The sequence below is a fragment of the Agaricus bisporus genome, assembly GCF_000300575.1.
Source record: "Agaricus bisporus var. bisporus H97 unplaced genomic scaffold AGABI2scaffold_13, whole genome shotgun sequence".
In the NCBI taxonomy this organism is placed as follows: Eukaryota; Fungi; Basidiomycota; class Agaricomycetes; order Agaricales; family Agaricaceae; genus Agaricus; species Agaricus bisporus.
In genome coordinates, this window is record NW_006267348.1 from 63,593 (window position 1) to 82,047 (window position 18,455).

The 18,455-nt window shown below is 46.3% G+C and overlaps 5 protein-coding genes across 5 annotated transcripts; 3 read left to right on the forward strand and 2 right to left on the reverse strand.

Annotated features, from left to right (window-relative positions):
* Window positions 1-2,568: 2,568 nt before the first annotated feature.
* Window positions 2,569-3,081, forward strand: AGABI2DRAFT_139132 (hypothetical protein; the record flags this gene model as incomplete). Its single annotated transcript, XM_006456283.1, has 1 exon — window positions 2,569-3,081. A coding segment is annotated over one exon (513 nt), but the record flags the coding sequence as incomplete, so codon positions are not given.
* Window positions 3,082-4,771: 1,690 nt separating this feature from the next.
* On the forward strand, window positions 4,772-6,044 carry AGABI2DRAFT_122253 (hypothetical protein; the record flags this gene model as incomplete). Its single annotated transcript, XM_006456284.1, has 2 exons — window positions 4,772-5,920; window positions 5,976-6,044. 2 exons carry the CDS (start codon window positions 4,772-4,774, stop codon window positions 6,042-6,044), a joined length of 1,218 nt encoding a protein of 405 aa, XP_006456347.1.
* A 1,075-nt stretch (window positions 6,045-7,119) lies between these two features.
* On the forward strand, window positions 7,120-8,370 carry AGABI2DRAFT_122254 (hypothetical protein; the record flags this gene model as incomplete). The annotated part of the gene is made up of 5 exons (XM_006456285.1): window positions 7,120-7,439; window positions 7,493-7,503; window positions 7,711-7,887; window positions 7,942-8,096; window positions 8,149-8,370. The coding sequence occupies 5 exons, from the start codon at window positions 7,120-7,122 to the stop codon at window positions 8,368-8,370; spliced, it is 885 nt and encodes a 294-aa protein (XP_006456348.1).
* A 1,316-nt stretch (window positions 8,371-9,686) lies between these two features.
* AGABI2DRAFT_122255 (hypothetical protein) lies at window positions 9,687-16,475 on the reverse strand (the record flags this gene model as incomplete). Its single annotated transcript, XM_006456286.1, has 23 exons — window positions 9,687-9,967; window positions 10,027-10,242; window positions 10,299-10,387; window positions 10,442-10,786; window positions 10,846-11,089; window positions 11,150-11,311; window positions 11,371-11,546; window positions 11,601-11,967; window positions 12,025-12,147; window positions 12,199-12,328; window positions 12,384-12,475; window positions 12,540-12,656; window positions 12,713-12,839; window positions 12,902-13,912; window positions 13,971-14,101; window positions 14,159-14,554; window positions 14,609-14,754; window positions 14,809-14,992; window positions 15,045-15,813; window positions 15,865-15,972; window positions 16,025-16,172; window positions 16,225-16,313; window positions 16,377-16,475. 23 exons carry the CDS (start codon window positions 16,473-16,475, stop codon window positions 9,687-9,689), a joined length of 5,550 nt encoding a protein of 1,849 aa, XP_006456349.1.
* Window positions 16,476-17,394: 919 nt separating this feature from the next.
* Window positions 17,395-18,455, reverse strand: AGABI2DRAFT_228274 (hypothetical protein). Its single transcript, XM_006456287.1, has 4 exons — window positions 18,313-18,455; window positions 18,099-18,269; window positions 17,891-18,048; window positions 17,395-17,839 (listed from the first exon to the last, which is right to left on the reverse strand). Exons 1-4 carry the CDS (start codon window positions 18,442-18,444, stop codon window positions 17,464-17,466), a joined length of 837 nt encoding a protein of 278 aa, XP_006456350.1. The 5' UTR covers window positions 18,445-18,455; the 3' UTR covers window positions 17,395-17,463.

Consider the following 18,455-nt stretch of genomic DNA (forward strand, 5'->3'; position numbering starts at 1 on the left):
GCGAATTGACGGACGGGAAGGAGGCGGACTAGGAGAGAGTCGAGGACGATAGAACCCACCTTTCTCCGTTAGATGAGCACTGGCAATCGTTGCAACTCTGAACTTTACACTGAACACGTACTTGAACAGGACCCTATGCATATGGCTACCTAAGGACGAGATTATGAGACAACGGAAGAAGAAACAGCAGTAGCAGTACTTCACCTCTTGGCAAGATCTTGGTGCTTTATGGGATCTTTGAGGACGTCCAACGTGTGCTGACAAGCGGCGAGTGTAGGTGTGTATGCAAGAACAGCGTTGGGTTAAGATGGAATGAACGTCATTTTGGATTGAACTATGGGTTACGGCCGATTTAGAAACAGAAATGAAGTCCAACATCTAAGGTGACGAAGCAGTCGAGTGATCTTTATTCCCAATGTGTAATGACTTCTGTGAATAGATCGAAAACCCCCATTCTGAGTTCATGGGTGACGTTGACCAGGGTTTGAATATCTCGGACTGGCAGTACATGTTTGCCGTTTTGTTCCTCGCACTTTGATTATGACTTCTCTGACGATTTTCTTTTCTCGCGAATTAGTTTCGTCAGAGAAAGTCATACTGCCCCCAGTAACCCACTCTACGTGCAAGGATACATCTTGATGGTTGGTGAGACTTTGAGTTTGAGTTCGTTGTCTTCACCGGCAGCTTGAAAAAAAAGAAACTGGATAGGATGGTTGTCATACAAATTTTCGCAGAGTGATAGCACTAGGTTGATAATTCATCTAGAAGATACGCATAAACATTGCGTTCATCCAAGGGACAACAGCCTGTAGGCGATAATAAAATGAATACTTTAAAAAGAAAAGAAGTGTTCCTTGTGAAAAGACGCTTACAGGAAGGATGTATATATGACATTCAATCCAAGACAGAGAAATTCACATCAGTGCACCGGTGGATGACTGAAGACAGATTTCAGCTCGGGGGTACCAGAATAAGTGACTAGGAAATCTTTACTCAGCGTGAGATGTGGATTCTCCTGGAAAGATCCAGACTCCTTCCCAATCACTCGTTTGTGGTGCGTCACATGAGACGAAAGCAGGAAAAGGAGACTAGTCTTCGGGTGACGTCTCACATCTCACGAGCCATCGACTCGGCTGAGGTATCTGGGGGTGAATTCCGTGCTCTAAACAACTTCTCTGCTTCGTCCAATCCCTCGGCAAGTTCATCGAATAGTATTTCCAAACCCTTCGGCCAGGTGAACAGTCCAACTGCGGTCCCGTGGTTACAAAGCGCGTCCGAGTCCCATTTGGACCCATACACCATTCCGGTCTTGCGCATGGTGGTTGCGTATCGGTAAGTTCGTCTCCAGCATCTTTGAGTAATAACACAACTAAAGTTCAGTCATTTTCAGCACCCAAAGCTGCAAGGTTTGGAGACTTCAATGCCGACTTACGTGAATCGAAAATTGTCTTCCGGCGCAGATCCACGGAGATTCGGTTAAACTGAAGAACATGACCGCTGGATGGTCGACATTCAGCTAATACCAGGAAGAACACAGCCAGCTACTTCAAAGACGGGGACATCTCGAGTGTGTACGCACCAACATGACTACGGTTCCGTTTCACGTTCCGAGACGAGTAGAATTGAAGGTCGAGTCTGGATGATTTATCACTAAACCCACGTTACGCTGTAAAAGCAAATCGTTTTGCTTACAATGACTCTTAATCTGAATGAGCTGATGGAGGTTCCAATGTTCGGGTCTTGATAGATGTCAATGAGTTCTTTGTCCTTAAGGATTTTTACAGTCTTCTGCCGCCTTGGCGAGCGATAAATAGGAGAATAAGGTGATCATTAGATTCTCAAAAATTGAATTCGTCCTTAGGTCTTGCATCGGTACTCTAATTCAATTGAATCAGATTTTGCTTTTCCAATCAGAAGAAAGGCGCCAAATTATAATCACGAGAGGGGATTTCGTCGAAGCACAGACGGTGAACTGGGATCTAGACTCTCCGAACGTCATACCTCCCTGATTACTATTAACCACAACCAACACGAAACTTAAACTAAGCAAAAAGTGCGGTGCTCACACTCGGAGCTACGAGAATAATCAATCTCGGTTCCGAAATGGTGAAGAAAACACGTACGAAATCCATATCATCATAATAAATTAGCTATGACAGCCACGCTTTCCTGGGCTCGTTTCGACTGCTCGAAGTGGTTCGCTGAAAGTGCAAACAGATTGATGACATGGTCATTAAAGGGCAGCAAATTCTTCTTGAAAGATTCTGGAGAATTAAATTCTACAGAGCCCTGGTCAGGCTGGAAGTTGTAAGCAAAAATCATGTTTGGACTCTGCCACTGGAGACTCAACATGCCAGTCGCGAACAAGCTAACGATCGAACGCTACGTGCCGGCCTGCTGACTAAACGTTTAAACATTTGTGCCGTGATTTTCCTCCGAGATCTGGAGTGCTGGTTCTTGGGTTCAGACAACTTAAGCGACATTTCACGCGCTTTGTTGTGCAGAAACAGTCATGCCAGTCCAAGCAGAAGACTTCTCGAAATTTGGCAATTCATCGCAGGATTGGGGAACACCCGCCGCGTCGAAATCGTTGCCACTGACTATTATCCTCGTGTCCTAGATAATCTCCTCAACAATATCCGGTCCAACTTCCCAAAAGGTGGACCCTCATCTGACGTGTCGATTGTGGCTCACCCGCTCGATTGGTCGACGTTCGCTTCGGAAGGAAAACGCGATGGTCTGTTGAATGAACCATTCGATCTTTTCGATCTTGTCCTAGGTGCCGATATTGTTTACGAACCTGAACACGCGCTTTGGATCCGAAGCTGTCTGTTACACCTTTTACGTCGTCCATCTGCAACCGAGCTGCCCCTTTCCCATCTCATAGTTACCAAACGCTCGACACATTCCTTTGAAGCCAACGTCATCGAAAAAGTCTTCGCCATGGATTGCGATCCACTGGTACCCTGCCTCAAAGTCGTGGAGAGAGACATACTTACATATGGTGAAGATACGAGGGAGGAAGTGGAATATGTTTATTATAAAATTGGCTGGTTCTATCCTGCTCAAGGGCGTAAATGACATGGGTGCATTGCGGATATTCATATGTATCTCGCTTTCTTCCTCAAGGGCTTCCACTTTGATATTCTACATCTTGTTGTCCTAAGTTGACTGAGATCTGTTTCGCAGCCGGCTTTTCAGCAAGGCGACTTAGAAGCATGTGCATGTCCAACTATATTGAATATAAAAAACAAGTGCGTAATCTGATGATATATGAACAGGAAAAAGGTACCGTTTTCTCAACCGACGAAATAGGAAGGCCAACGATCGTTCGAAGATAGGGTTGTTTCATGGATGAGAGCATATTTGACGCAAGTATCTATCACGCACGATCCACTCGGTCTGCAATTGCATCCGATATCACTTTAACGCGCACCTACGAGGGGTTCATCGGATCCCCAACGTTTTCCTCGTGGTTCACTTCGACTGACTTCTTTAAATGAGCATTTCGACCGGAAGTTCTCGTCAGATGTTATTATACGGGGAGCCACGGCTATATCGATCAAGCAAAGAGCTCGTATCGATAAGATGATGGGCCGAGGGTTCCCCGATCGCGAAAATCCGGGATACTCGTTATCTCCTCGTGGCTCTGGAGTTTTGGGGCTGCTTTAGGTGACCGTGATTCGTACGCTTTTGCGTGGCAAGATGAACTTTTAATTGAAAAGAGAATTCTGCTATAGTTGTTCTCAGAACAACTAAGGACGTGAGGGGAGAACTTGATGATTGCGGCTTTCTGTAGGGGTGAATGTCAATGGCATCCTCGTATTTGTCGCACAACTACAACTGTGTGCTTACTGCGTTGCTTAGTACTGGCGGTGACCAGTGGCACGTATATTAGATACTTTCGAAGAATTTAGAGTCCATCCCAATTTTGGACACCTACTTATCCACGTTTCTTGGTAAAGAGGTTCGATTTAAGGGAAGGTCTGTGGGTTTCCTACGTTGGGTGTTTGATAACGGATATCGGCAATCGCACTTGAAGGTTTTGTTATGCGAACGTGTCTGCGTATCCAGCAATCGAAATTCCATATGCTTTTCCTGCAGTAGTTTCCCCGTCGACTATAATTCTTTCAACGCTAGATTGAGAAGGTAATGACCCTGATTAACATTCCGTTGGAGTGACCACTGATGCCTTTCATAGTCGGTATTAGCGAGCGATGGGGTAGAGCTATGCTCCGATATTCGCCAGTGAGTAGTACTAGATGGATCACTAGAAATAAACGCAATTCAGCCGCAGGTACTCAGCAAGCTGAATGATTCGTTGGATTCAACCAACGAGGCTGATAAAATATCCGTACATGCTTCTGTTGCAAGGTTTTTCCGCGTGCTTTGTTCTTGATATTTGGCGAGCTTCGTTTCATGGGCATTGCCTATCGATTAAAATTCGGGGTCTGGGCTTGACAGCTTTGTGCACGCTGTACCCCTCCTCGTGTTCAGGGTGTTGAATGGAGCCTTTGTGGGTGCTTGCGTCTTCCATTTATGAGCATTCTGCAGGGAAGAATGAACCAAGGTTCGGGTGCATTATTCCAGCCGAAATAGGTACGTCGGAAATCAGAGGAAAGTTGTAACATACTAACATATGTACATGCATACCGTTCTGCATTTGCTTCTGTTTGCTGCCCATCATATCAGGGTCTTTCTCGCCACATACACAACAGCAAACAGCGTCTTGAATTGTTTCTTTCTACGATAAATACTGACGACGAGCACCATGAAGTCGTTTCGCAAAGCTTTCCGTTCTCTTGCCTCGTTCTTTAACATGTCTTCTGATGTCTCTCCCCCTAATCCTCTCGATGTACACACAATCTGGTACTCTCCCCCGCAGCTGTCAGTCGAAATCGCACAATACCTCCTGAGCCTTGTCAATCATTTTTCCACTCTGGGAGCTGTTGTTGGTCCGGACGACTGGTATGTCTCGCAGGTCGAGGTGTACAAGAACAGGACCGGCTTCAGGCATGAGCTTTTGTTGGCTACCGTTCAACAGACGCCTCGGACCCGCCCTCAGCAAGATTCCTCGTCTGCTGGTCATCAGGATGTCATTTCTACCGAGGCTCGCCAGGGTCGGCCTAATCTCATCCCAAGTCAGCCTCAAGCCACTGGGTACCTCATCATTGAGCGGAGAGTGGATGGACGTCGGCCCAAGGAAGGAGCTTCCAAATCGGGCCCAGTCAATCCGGATGAACAGACGCGCGAGAGTACCGAAGGCGGGGACAGCTCTTCATTTGATGATTCCGTGATAGGGAAATGGCGCAGAAAGAAATCCGCGGTCCAATTCTTGTCTGGTAAGAAACCTGCATTGGATGAAGTGCGGCATAAATTGGCGAAGGGTGACATGGGCAACGCTGAGTTGATCGGACGTATGGACTTACCCCAACCCGCCACTCTTCCTCACGAGGATGACTCGGACACGATTTTTGAAGAACTTCTAGCGAAAGCTCAAAGTCAGCAAACTCCGGCGGCTTCAACTGCTCTCTCTTCATCCAGCCCTCCAACTGCTTTCTCTTCATCATCACCATGTCGATTCGTCTCTCTACTTGCCTTGCTCTCCCTCGCAGATACCGTCAGCAAGGAGGAAACCTATTATTCGATCACTAGTAACAATTGTTACTGGTACTGCTCGACAATCTTATATTCCCTTCGCAGGTATACTCAAGGCACAATCATTTTGCCACTTGAAAAGGGAGGTATTGTATCCATTCTTCCCGGCGACTCTTACGATGCCATCAAGGCGAAATTTGTGGAGGCAAAAAGCCGATTTGGACGTTTTGGTATCCTTGACATTGTCACACCTCCTGAACCTGAAAGAATTGATGGGATCCTGAGGGAATGGGAAGTTAATCGGACGCAGACAGAAAATGAGGTTCGTGATTACCTCTTCACCCTCTATCTCTTTCTGATTTGAATTAGTGTGACAGAAACAGGTTACAGACTCTTCAGAAGGAAAGGGATGTTGTAGCGAGGAAAAACGCAGAGACGCTGGATGAGCTGGATCGGACCAGGAAGAAGCTGCAGGCCGCTGAAGATGCTTTGGCTAAACATGGAATTCATATGACTTGAAGTCGAGGCTGAAGTGACTGTTCATAGCCTTGATGAGACCTCTATTCTTTCTTTTTCTTTTGTATAGTTTTCATCTGCGCCACTTACCCCAAATCTGATACATGTGATACCTTGGAAATGGAAGCATAGATCGTGGAACTATGGTAGAACGGAACAATTCCTCCGAGCGGGCCTGCAATAAATACAGAGTCATTGTAAATATAGTAGTACGTGAAAAGCCTGACGAAGGCGTGAAACTAGGTATTGTTGGTGGCCAGATATGGATGGAAAGTGTATACGCAAGACTGAGAGAACGCTGGGGTTGTCGGAGGTTGGGAGTCAATGGGAGATTGATTTGATGTCTATAGAACCACGGGATGCCAGGGAATGAGACCGAAGAAATGCAGTTGGTTCAACACGAATTATCCAGTTGCGTTGGCAGGATTGGGGGGACGATAATAGATATTCGGCATCATCACTACACGTGCGCTGACAATGCAAACTGGGAACAACAAATTAGTATCACTTCTCTGATGACCATGAGCGCTTGAGTGCTCGGCTCTTCGAAATCTATTCGCACCATTCACGTCACAAGATTATCAACACGACTCAGTCGGCACCTCACATTGACCACGCAAAATTGATGATGAAGATAATTTATTTCTGGTGAGCTGCCGGCTCAAGCGCTCAGGCCCGGCACATGTCTATCTATGTCCAAGGCCTGGCCCTGCGCAAGGGCCCAAGGATAATTATACGGAATTCGATCACAGAATGTCTCCCACTCGAGTCCGGCTGTCAGCTAGAAATTCGGGTATCCGTAAGCTGCTTTCTTTACCTATCTATATCTGCAAACGATTGATTGATCTTGTTCAGAAAACACTTTGACTGAGATACATTCGTAGTCACCACAATTTTCCCTGTAGCGTATCACGCTTACAATATTTTCGATTCCTTACAGCAACGAAGGTTTATAAACAAGTAGAATTTCTCTTCGGATGCCATTAACATCTTTCCTCTTTTTCGATGAGCGCCAATCCTCCACTCCGGGGACCCCTACTTCTGGATACACAACTTGAACTTGTCAGCGGCACGACTACAGGGGGGACATTATATGGTATTGCATTTTCACTCTATTGTCTATACCTCCATGCGTCGCTTCCTCAACTCCGAGACCATGACCGAAGAAGACAAACCCAATTCATGATTACAAATTCCACCATCATCATGCTCTGCGGGCTGTACTATCTTATAATGAACGCGTGGGTTATTCAAGATGCATATGTCAAGCATGCCGACTTCCCAGGGGGTCCATTCGTATATGAGGGCTCAACTGTTCTTACCCAGTCAGCGATAGCGGTGGGCTATGTCTGCCAATTTGTAGTTGATATATTAACAGGAGCAATCCAGGTACCGTTTTTTTTCAACCTTCTTCATTATCAGAGCTGTTTTGAATGACTTTGCCCAGATATGGCGCTTATGGGTTGTCTGGAGTAGCACCAGATATGTCCGAATCGTTGTCGTACTTCCTGTACTGTGTTTATTAGGTTACACAGGCAAGTCACTCATTGTCTCGTGCTGACTCCCACATTCCATACTCAATTTTGGCCACTCTAGGACTACGGATCAGAACAATATTCCTTGCTGTTACACTAGCGAATGAAGACATTGTGGATCAGGATGTGAAGACAGGAACTGCAGACTTATCACTTCAGGCGATTACCACGATCCTTCCCACTATCCTGATAGTTGGATTTCTCGTTTTTAAGAGTCGGCGTCACAGAAAAATGATTGGTACGCAAGCATTTGAGCTTTTAATGTCCTAGTGATCTTGATAAACATTCATAGGGGTATCACTGCTGTCAACTCCATACATGAATGTTGTTGCAATGCTTATCGAGTCATATGCTGTCGAGTCTACCTGGGTAATCCTCCTTTTGATATTTTTTAATCTCCCTCACCCAATGCTGGTATTCTTTGGGAATACTCAGCAATACGTTGAGGTAAACTGTTACCTCGCCATACCCCAAATTTCGAATGCTAACCGTTGTCAAGATCATCGCTTATCTCCTTGTACAGTATCGAGTTGCAAGTGGAAGAGCATATGGATCGCAAAGAGCGGGCGAATCCCAAAGCCAACACGGCAATCTTACCTCACTACATTGGAACCATACAATCACGCAGTCGGATATCGCCAGTGGGACTGACACGAATAATCACCCCCCTGGAAATAAACCAGAGCCCGAAATCCTACTAGTACAAGGTTCACCCGCCTAGTCGCTGTATCTGTTATATACTAGTATCTTACTGCTTTGACTTTGAAAGATTAATTGCTTCTCGTATGCCTTTTTGTCTGACGTTGTATCTATTCTTCCTTCTCCTGTGAATATGCTCCCTGTTTTATTGAATTTACTACCGATGGTGGACGTCAGATATGCGACGTGCGGCGAATATCCCGTGAACAGATGCCTCGAAAAAGTATCCTCACAGTGATGCAAATCGTGAAGGTCTGCAGCGAAATGAGCTTGCGAATGCCAAAGGCAGAGCAGGTTCTTTTTGAGCGCAGTCACAGTCACGAAGGTAATTAAACGCCTCTTACCTTCGTGAGGCTGCTTCATCTGGGCGAGACGCCTTGCAGCCTTTTCTTTTCACTGCCTCTCCATCTAAATCATGCACTTACTTTGAACCACTCAGGCTTCACGCTTCCCTAAGTCAACGAGGGTCTTTGCCGTCTCATCCCACTTCGAACCTCACCATGAGTGGCTGCCATGAAACTGCGCAGCACTGGTCATCGCCTCGCGAGACTTCTTTTCGTTAATTGGGCGAACATATATGAAGCAACAGGCAACCTGAAGCCAAAGTGGCACACAGGTCAAACATTCTCTCAACAGGTTCTGATTGTTTTCCAGATGGATGGGTATTGACAACCGAGTGTTTAAAGGCTCCTTAAGTGAATACTGTTCACGTCCCTGCTGCAAACACCTCGAATCGTTCAAGTGACAAACAATCACCGACCAGAGGCTATATATACGGAGACCTCGCGATTTCGGCTCTTCCTTGAACACAGGCGACTAACGCAATTCAAACAGTACGCAGGAGGAGTATAAGTATCAAACAGCAGGCCGTAGGCAAATGATTCCAAATTCATTCGAGGATATGCGAAATACGTATTGAATCATATATAAACCGAGACAAGATCAATAGGTCATACATTTTCATCGCGAGCCGGATAGTCACCAGTCAACCAACATTATGAGTTGGGATTGAGGGTCTTAGGCTATAGGGCCCGAGATCCCCAGGCGGTGAGATCGAAGCTGGAACGCAGTCGGGTCACCCCAAAAGCGTGGGCTTCGATCACCTATGTTGGCTGACCGGGCTTCCAGTAATAAGGGTTCGGGTGGGTGGGAAATAAAAATAAAAGATGTAGAGGTGCGGAACGTATAGGACCGCACCGATAGAGTAGTAATAGTAGAAGAGATAAAATGTGACGTGTCACTCTAATCACAATTGATCATATGGTTCACACACACGGTCTTCGCTCCGAAAAATCAGACCGCGCTCGTTCCTCGCGCGTTCTTCCACAAAAGACAGCTTTAAGATAGATCAAGTAACTGAACCTTATCTTCTTTGACCGCAAACAACAACACGTATCGATGTCCTTCCGCCTTCCGTTTTGCAACTGCTTCACGAATTTGATTTGCATAAGCCGGGGTCTGGGTTGCAAATGCAGCTGCCAAGGGTTTCCACGCTTCTTCATCTGTTACCCAATTCGCGTTCTTCACCATTAGGTCAAACAAATCTGTTGAGACATCCACAGCGACAGTGGGCATGCCATTCTGCATCGAAGATCGAATGTCCATTGCGGTATCAAAAGCTGGTTCAAGATTAGATGATTAATTGAAAGGTGACCGAAAGTAGGATCATGAGACAAACCTCGGTCGAGGAAAAGCTGTTTGACTTGTTTCCGCTGCTTTTTGGCGTCAACAGGGAGTACCAGTTGAATGTCCGGCGATATCGATACATCCTTCGATGTCAATGATCCGCTGGCGCCAACTTCAGGAATGCTCGGTGCCGCAGACGTCGCAAGGTCAGCACGTTTTTGCTCCGCGATCTGATGCTGGAGCCATCCTACCAACTCTTGACGTGATACTAGAATTGACCGCTTCAGCTCACTTATCAGGACTGATTGACCGAAAAATCCATACATTCGTATTCCGTCCCTTTAAGGACACTCTTGACTTTGAACGCAGCTTGATCTCGACGGGCATTACGAGGTCTCGGATATACAGCAAACCTTTGGCACACAATCAACACAATGACTTTACACAGAACCGAAGGAAGTGCTCACAGGATACCTTCTCTCGCACACAAATCCATATGACTCTCGTGCTCTCCGTTCGGCAGCCCGGTTTCGTACATAATGTCTGCACTGATGCTATGTTGCCACAGATATGACACGACCTCCAACCGATCTTGTAGATGTCCAGCATGGTATGACATAACGTACACATCACATCTCCGAGGACTCCAGAATCCGAAAGATCTCTCTTCTTTGACAAGCGTCTTCACAGATGTACTCTGGAACATAGCCAGTGCCGCTGTAATCTTCTCCACTGCGATCTGGAAACCCATAGCGCACACGGCGTCAAGCTTCTGCTTTGAAGGAGAGAATCGCGCAATGAGGTTATCATACCTGGAGTAATCAACATTCCTAAATATCCGTTTGTGTTATGAATTGACAAAAGGACTCACCGACCACCAGCAGCAAGGACATCCATCCTCTTATTCCTCTTCACAACTTCGAATATCACACCATCCTTGAACAACGACTGATGACTGCCAAGCATGAGGGGATGGAAGAAAACCTGTCTCGACAGGCCCGCAGACGCCGCAAAGCGAAGGGTATTCTGTACTTCGGCAACCGCTGGCCGAATCAAAGTTGCAAGCGGCGAGGAAATTTTTTCCAATCGCGACAAGACGTTATCGATATCCGAATCTGTGAATACGAGTTAAGTGAACGTCATTTGAGTAAATAGCTAGGAGCGGTGTCACTCACCAACTTCGGACAAGATCTCCAGTTCATCCGTCGTACTCCTCAATAACCCCTTTCTCAATAGCGACGCCCTCTTCTGGGAAGGTGAGGATTTCGTCTGATTAATAATGTCCACAACTGCATGTCGATGGGTATCAGGAATTCGGCCCATTACTAACTCAACGACTAGAAGGGGAAAAAAAAGAACATTAGTACTATAAGCTTGTACAGGAAGCAATGCTTACTGTTTGAGTGCGACACATGAATATCATAGCTCAGAGCCAGATTCGGAAAACAGTTCAGCACGTCGTTGATAACAGACACGATTTCCGCCCCTGCAGCAATTGGTCCCGAAACGAGATCATGAGTCACAATATCAAAGACAGCCGCTTTCATCGACTTTGGATGGCCCGCCACCGGACTATGATCCGAAATTAGTACTTTCCGTCTCGACACGGAGGAAATGGTTACTGACCTGGGTCGGTAAGCATTCGTTATATGATATCTTTTAATCCTCTTAATGCCCATCCTAGCCGCCATCCTCGCGAACGGAAGTATCAAATTGCTCGGCAACCCAACCACATCTCCCTGTCTATCAATGAAGGTCGCATGGCTCTTCTGATCTTCCTGGTCCATCATCGGCATCAACAAAGGAGGTTCCATATCCACAGCTCCGTGCAACCTAAATATCGCGACTAGATGTTCTTGGACAGTCGAGTTCAAAGCTGTTGCATGTTCTGGAGGATCAGATTGAGAGTCGTATAAGAAAGATCTAGAAATCTTAGGCTGCTGAGTGAAGAGGGAAGAGATGACGGCCTGATGGTAGGGAGAATCATGTTTGGCTAAATATGCATTGTAAGAGAAGGAGCTTATCAACGGAGTCAAGAAATAGGGCTCACCCATGAGATTCAGTGCATCTTTGAAGTTCTCATCTTCCAGTCTTGGTGGCATTAATGGACTTTCAGATAGTTCGAGGGCCGTAGGTCGGTCATTGGTATCATGTTGAAGCAACCACGTAATGACTAAAACCGATAAATATCTTGAAACGACCATAAATATACATATTCACTCACTCTTTTTTTGTCTCGACCGAAGTACGTCCCAAGTTGCAGGGAAGAATATCTCAGACTTTCTCAGATCTTCAATGACAGCTATCCTCTCAGACCCAGTCGAAAACATATAGTTCATCTCGAAAAAGACGATCTAATCGTAATAGAAGCACTGTCAGCTTAATCCTTTCCAGCAAACAACTACGTACCCCGAGAGAGTACATATCGGCTTTGCTATGATTCCTTGGTCCTTTTTTCCTTGACTGGACCTCTGGAGCAATATACAACCTTGTTCCAACCTCTACAACCAAGTAAACAGTATTCAGCACTGAAAACAAAGACAAAAAAAGCGAATAGAAATGCACCTAACGTCAGATCAGCCTCTTGATAAACCGTTGGCCTCGTCACATCGGAAGGGTCCACAGCAGCCAAACTCGAAGTCGCCAAACCAAAATCACCCACTTTACAATCCCCTTTCGCATCTAATAACATTCTTCAACAACCAGATTTTGAACGGTACGCAGAAGGATGTACATACCAATAAAGATATTCGTCAGCTTGATATCGCGATGCAATATCCCCAAATTCGACATGTGCACCAAAGCGTCAACAATCTGCCCAAACAACCTCCAAGCCTCATCTTCCGTAATTCCATCATCAATTCTCTAACAACACAAAAAATCGGTTCCTTTACTAACGAAAAATGAAAGAAATAAACTAAACCCACCTCGCGTAAAGTTTGTCTCTCTACAAATTCCATCTGGATATAAAGTGTCCTAGTGACGTTCGGAGGTCTCGTGCTCGCCAAAGCATAAGGGGGTACTTCCGTCCTTCCACCAACACCAGCGTCAGGCGTCTTAGGATGGATAGTCTTTCCGGCACCATTATTGTGGCGACCTTGACCAACAACCGTTCCAGCTCTTTGTCGTCTCTGTCTAGTACCACTCAGACCAACGGTAGTAGAGGCCGTGGCACGAGCGGGAGTAACACCATGACCCTTTCTCACTGTACCAAATTGAATCCCATCGGACCCTGGAGAACCGGAACCAGAACCGGAACTTATGCCTTCATCAGTCTCCTCTTCCTCAGTACTGCTTTCTCCACCCGAACCTGATCCATCAAAATGTATACTCGGAAAGCTGCCTCTCGATCCAGATATTTCCGTGGTAGTCGTAGTCGCGACAGAATCGTCATCGTCCCCAAAGCCAAGATGGAGGGAGTGGTGATGACGGCGAAAATCGAAATCCTCGGACTCGTCAAATTCGGAGAGACTGAAACCCCCTCCATTAGTGGGTAAATGTCTCTCCGAGACCGTTGACGCAGAGTTCCTACTTTCTTCCTCGTCTTCCTCACTGTCACTACCAGCTGTCCTTTTCCCAGTCGGCGAAGACGAAGACGAAGACCTAAACCCCGGAATCCTCAACCATCTCGACCTAGAACTCGGTGATCTGAAAATGCCTTCCCCATCACTTCCACTATCGTTACTCCCAGTCCCAGCGCTCAACAATCCCCCACTATCACCACCCCCGGCGCCCGAATTCATATTGCTCTCACTCGTCTCAACCCAAGTCGTAAAGTATCTCACAATAAACCTGTGTGAGAGTCTCGACAGCGCATTCACTTCTCGGAAAATCTTGGTATCCGACTGCTGAGTTTTGAGTCTGATTTTCTTTACAGCGTAGATTCGGTTGTCGATCTTGTTACGAGCTTTGACGACCGAACCGAATGCGCCTCTTCCCTGTTCAATTTGTTCGCAAAGTTAGTGCTACTACTGGAAGGTCGTAGGAAAGACGTACCAATAACTCTAACTCTTCCCAATCTTCTTTCCACCTGCTCGCTTGCCTCGTTTTAGGTGGCATCCTAAAATACTCAAGCTCCGGACTTCCGAAATACGGCGCATTCGGATTTGGCACAGGTGTTGTTTGATCTGACAAACGAAGGTTAACAAGAACCCTCCTACCACAAGTAAAATACAGACGCTTACCAAGATGTGAACGCCAAGCGGCCATATCTCCTTCTCTAGCATCACGTCCACCAAAACCATTTCCAAAACCCATATCAGGGCTCCCCATAGCAGCGATAGTCGAGGTCGAACTAGCCAACAATCCACCACCAGCAGCATTCCCAACGTTTCCACCACTCAATCTTCCTTTTGATATCGTCCTTCCACCACCAAACCCTCCCTGTTGATATTGTTGACGAAGATGGCCACCACGACCCTGGAGAATAAGACTCGAACTAGGAGATATCGACATCGCCGTTGCAGCATGAACGGAATTTTCAGCCAATTCCGCCAAGAGGGATATACATGTCGTGTGACTCTTTTTCGGCGGATCTAGCATGTTCAGTGCTATACGTGCCAATCCGGGCGATATGTTTGCTATAAATTTCCGATTAATAGAAGATCTCGAGTGTAATGTATATGTTTGCATACAGTTCTGCAAAGCATCGTGAACATCATTGAATCTTTGCATAACGTCCAATCCTAATAACATCTGAAGGAAAACGATTCCAACAGCATGGATATCTCTTCTTCGAGTATACAGTAATGACGATTCGTTCTTTGCGTCATTCGACAACCTGCATGGAAAAATACATCCAGAAAGGGAATTCGAGAATGATGAGAAGGCATACCAAGCATCGGGGATATAGTTTCCATCATCGCCAGCATTGAGATTGACATTTCCAAATGGGTTCGATCGATGTAAATCCAACAACCGGGTATGGTACCCAACTTTTCCGAGTTTGATGACTTTACTTGGTGATGATGTCGAAAAGTCGGGATTTGGCGCTAGACCTATACATCTGGCGTTGATACCTGACATAATACAATGAGTATGATAAGGGGGCAAAGAAAGGCTCGAGCTTACCGCGATGAACTATGTCTCGAAGGTGAATGGCGTTCAATGCACCGAGAATTTGACTAAGATATCCTGAGGCGCGTTCCTCTCTTAATACAGCACAGTCCTCCAAAACGTCCTGAAGGCTTAACCCAGGCAAGCGTTCCATTAGAATCATCAATTGCGGGGGCAGTGCTCCTCCTCCTCCGACACCAACACCAGCAGCCGACGAATGAAACACGAGTTTGACCGCAAAGACACTAACAAGGTTAGAATGCCTTATGTTCATCAGTCTCTTTATCTCTTCCTGTAACCCAGTCAATTTCCTTTTTCCTTGAGTTGTTAGGTAATAAGGAGAATCGAAGGTTATGGTGTGTAGTTCGAGTGGAAGAGAGGCGTTTATGTCGTCGCAGATAGGATCGGCGAGATAGGTCGTTCCTAGGCCCTCTAGAATGGTTATATACACATTAGAATTGACGGGCAAGAATAAAAGACGCATGTACGGACCCGGACGAGCGTGAAAGAGTTTCACGGTGCTAAACTTGATACCGTTCACTTCGAGTTCCTTATCGAAGGTCTCAATTGGAGTGTAGTCCCCTCCTCCACCAGGACTTTCAACGCTACCAGCAATGGTATCATCCGTAGCATCGGAGTTGGCCCTCGCCCTTCCTCCGAACCCGCGTTGTTGATGTTGCTGTCTTTGAACGGCAACTTGGATCTGAGTCTGTAGTTCTTCTTCTTCTTTAGCTTGCCTTTCTTGTTCGAGTCGCAAGGCCTCAGCTGCCTTCTCTCGACGAACCTGTAAAATGAAGATGAGCGACTGAAAGGACGATGTTCAATCACGACTGACCCGTTCTTCGTCCTTCGCACGTTGGTTCATTTGTAGTGCTAAGGAACCAGCAACTTCAACTGGTGGCGTCACGTTTTTCTCTATCCATTCTTGTGCACAAGTGACGATCTGAGAAATACATAAACATCACGGCAACCACGAGGCCCATTGAATCACAGACTTGAAAGACCATTTCTGATCCACGACACTTTTGTGCCTCGCGCGTAATCTCATTTGATAATCTCGTCACTTGCTCGTTGGTCAACCCTTTGACGGGTTTTTGAATTGTGAATGTGGGACATGCGAGTGTAGGGTAAGTCTTTGGCAACCTACATTCTATTAATTACCACATATGCACAGTACTCCACGTTTTGAACGTACCGGACATTCAAGGAAAAATTGATTTTGTCTGCATGCTTCGAATCCGGGTGCCTCACTTTAATGATGAATTCTGGGATTCTTGCGGCCCCCTACAAAACAAACGCGCATATTGAGGACCGATGAGCATGACTACGATGGGTTCGACAACACACCTTCCATGCCTTTGGTGGAGGGCATTCAATGAAATCGTGTTCATATATAGACTTGAGCGCTGTAATTTCCAACTGTTGTAGCTCCTCTGTCGTATCCATAGCGCTGCGTAAGTGATGTTGTAGTGCCTTTCTGAGGAAGAAAGCGGAATTTGGAATGAGAATAACCGGATGAGAAGCCTTAGAACCACCCGTGTGAGGGATTTGTTCAGTTTCTCAACGAAATCTCAAGCCTCCATGGAAATTTTGTTGTCGGGGACGGACGAAAGATGTGGGAGGTGGTAGAATAGATGTTCAGGGATGGACTTAGATTGACTACCAGGGAACTCCTAACCCTAGCATGGGGTCTCGAGATCCTTCTGGAAGTCTTTTCAGGGCTCGAGTCACCATCCTACTGCGTGCAACTTAACTTAGGACAGCTGGTGCCAATTAACTTGCCCCGAAGCAAGCCAGCGTTTGACAGATATCCCAGAGACTTCACCTTCAAGTAACAAAGGAAACAGCAGAAAAAACAAACACATTTTTTTTGACAATGCGGCCCGCTTCAATGGCACTTTTCCTTTCTTTTCCTTGACCCTTGATACACGTTTCTTTAACACGTACAGTCGACAAAAATAGCCGCGGGTGAGCAATTGGCAGAATATCCGAAATGCCGTACATACTACGGGTAGCATCTCGTATATTCGACGGTTCCCCATTGCAAACCCTCCTACATTCCCGAGGAACGTGTTTGAGTGGGACACCAAAAGGTGCAGGAAGGAGTACAGCAATACAGCCACTCTCAATTCCATAAGGGTGATTTGGCACAATGGCGGCGGCCACAAATGACTTGGCTGTCATTGATGTTGATGATCAATAAGGACCGCAGTCATGTTATTTTCTTCCTGTCAGTGAAAGACCGGTTGAAAGTCAGACCTCGCCTAGATGGGAGAGTACCGAAATAAAATGGCTTTTCAAAGCCATGATGCTGGCCCTTACCTAAATTTGTGAGAGTCTTGGTTCTGAATCAGAATCCTGTCTCTGAGAAGTGTAAATCGATATTCAATTCCAATCCTAAACTCGCAACACGAAAGACGGATAAAAATGAAGTCTACCAATCTCTTCGTCGTTCTCGGTGCTTCCGCCGATCACGATCACGGTGCGCATCCTGCACCTCCCGCCGATTGTAAACATCTCTATAACCATCTTCATCGTCATTATACACCGTACTTGGCGTCATACTGCCCTCAAGCTCTCTCTTTCTCCGCTGTATAAGTGCTCGCGCTCGTTCCCGTTCTGAAGATTCACGTTGAAGACGTGCTTGAACTGAGGAATTTGAGGACGAAGACGAAGATTTTGCTGAATGTGACTGGTGGGGTCTGGGACGAGCAGGAGGCGGCATTGACGAAGATGAAGGACGGGCCGCAAGTTGTTGTTCAATCGCGGTCAAAGGATCATGTTTATATTTCCTTTGTGTTTCTCGTTTACTGATATCACTGTTAAAAGAGAACATGCGAGGGTTCAAAAGCATAGAATACCTTCTATCATCGTCATCTTCAGCAGCCTGAGACTCGCGTTGGGAACGTTGCAAGGTATACCACCGCTGGAGCTCTTTCTCATCCGGACCGAGTTTTATGCCTTCTTGAGATGTTTTACTATCACCCTTTTTTGTAGTGGTCAGCGCAGCTACCATGCTCTAGCGATACATCAGAACACATGTAGGAGAAGAAACTATACACCACTCACCTGTTCAACGTCGTGGAAGAGATTGATATGGCCATTAGTCGTCGGCAACCCACCCACAGACGCAGGGGCAGAGACAGAGACTTCCAAGTCATTTTGTTCTGTCGAACTGACTTTGTGTTTCCCCTCTAGACCCGCTCGTTGGCGAAGAAGATCGATGCGAGCTTCTGCGTCCTACGAAATCAGTATTGAACCTGAGAAAGTACAATATACGTACCGCCAGCATCACACGTCCCTCCTCTTTAGCCTCCTGCAGCTTGGCCTCTTCTTCGTCCCGCCTAACACGCTCGATGTTGTCCCGGCGGTAGGGGTGGTAGCTCTTGTGGTGTGCAATGTTTAGTTTACCCATCGTGGTTGTCT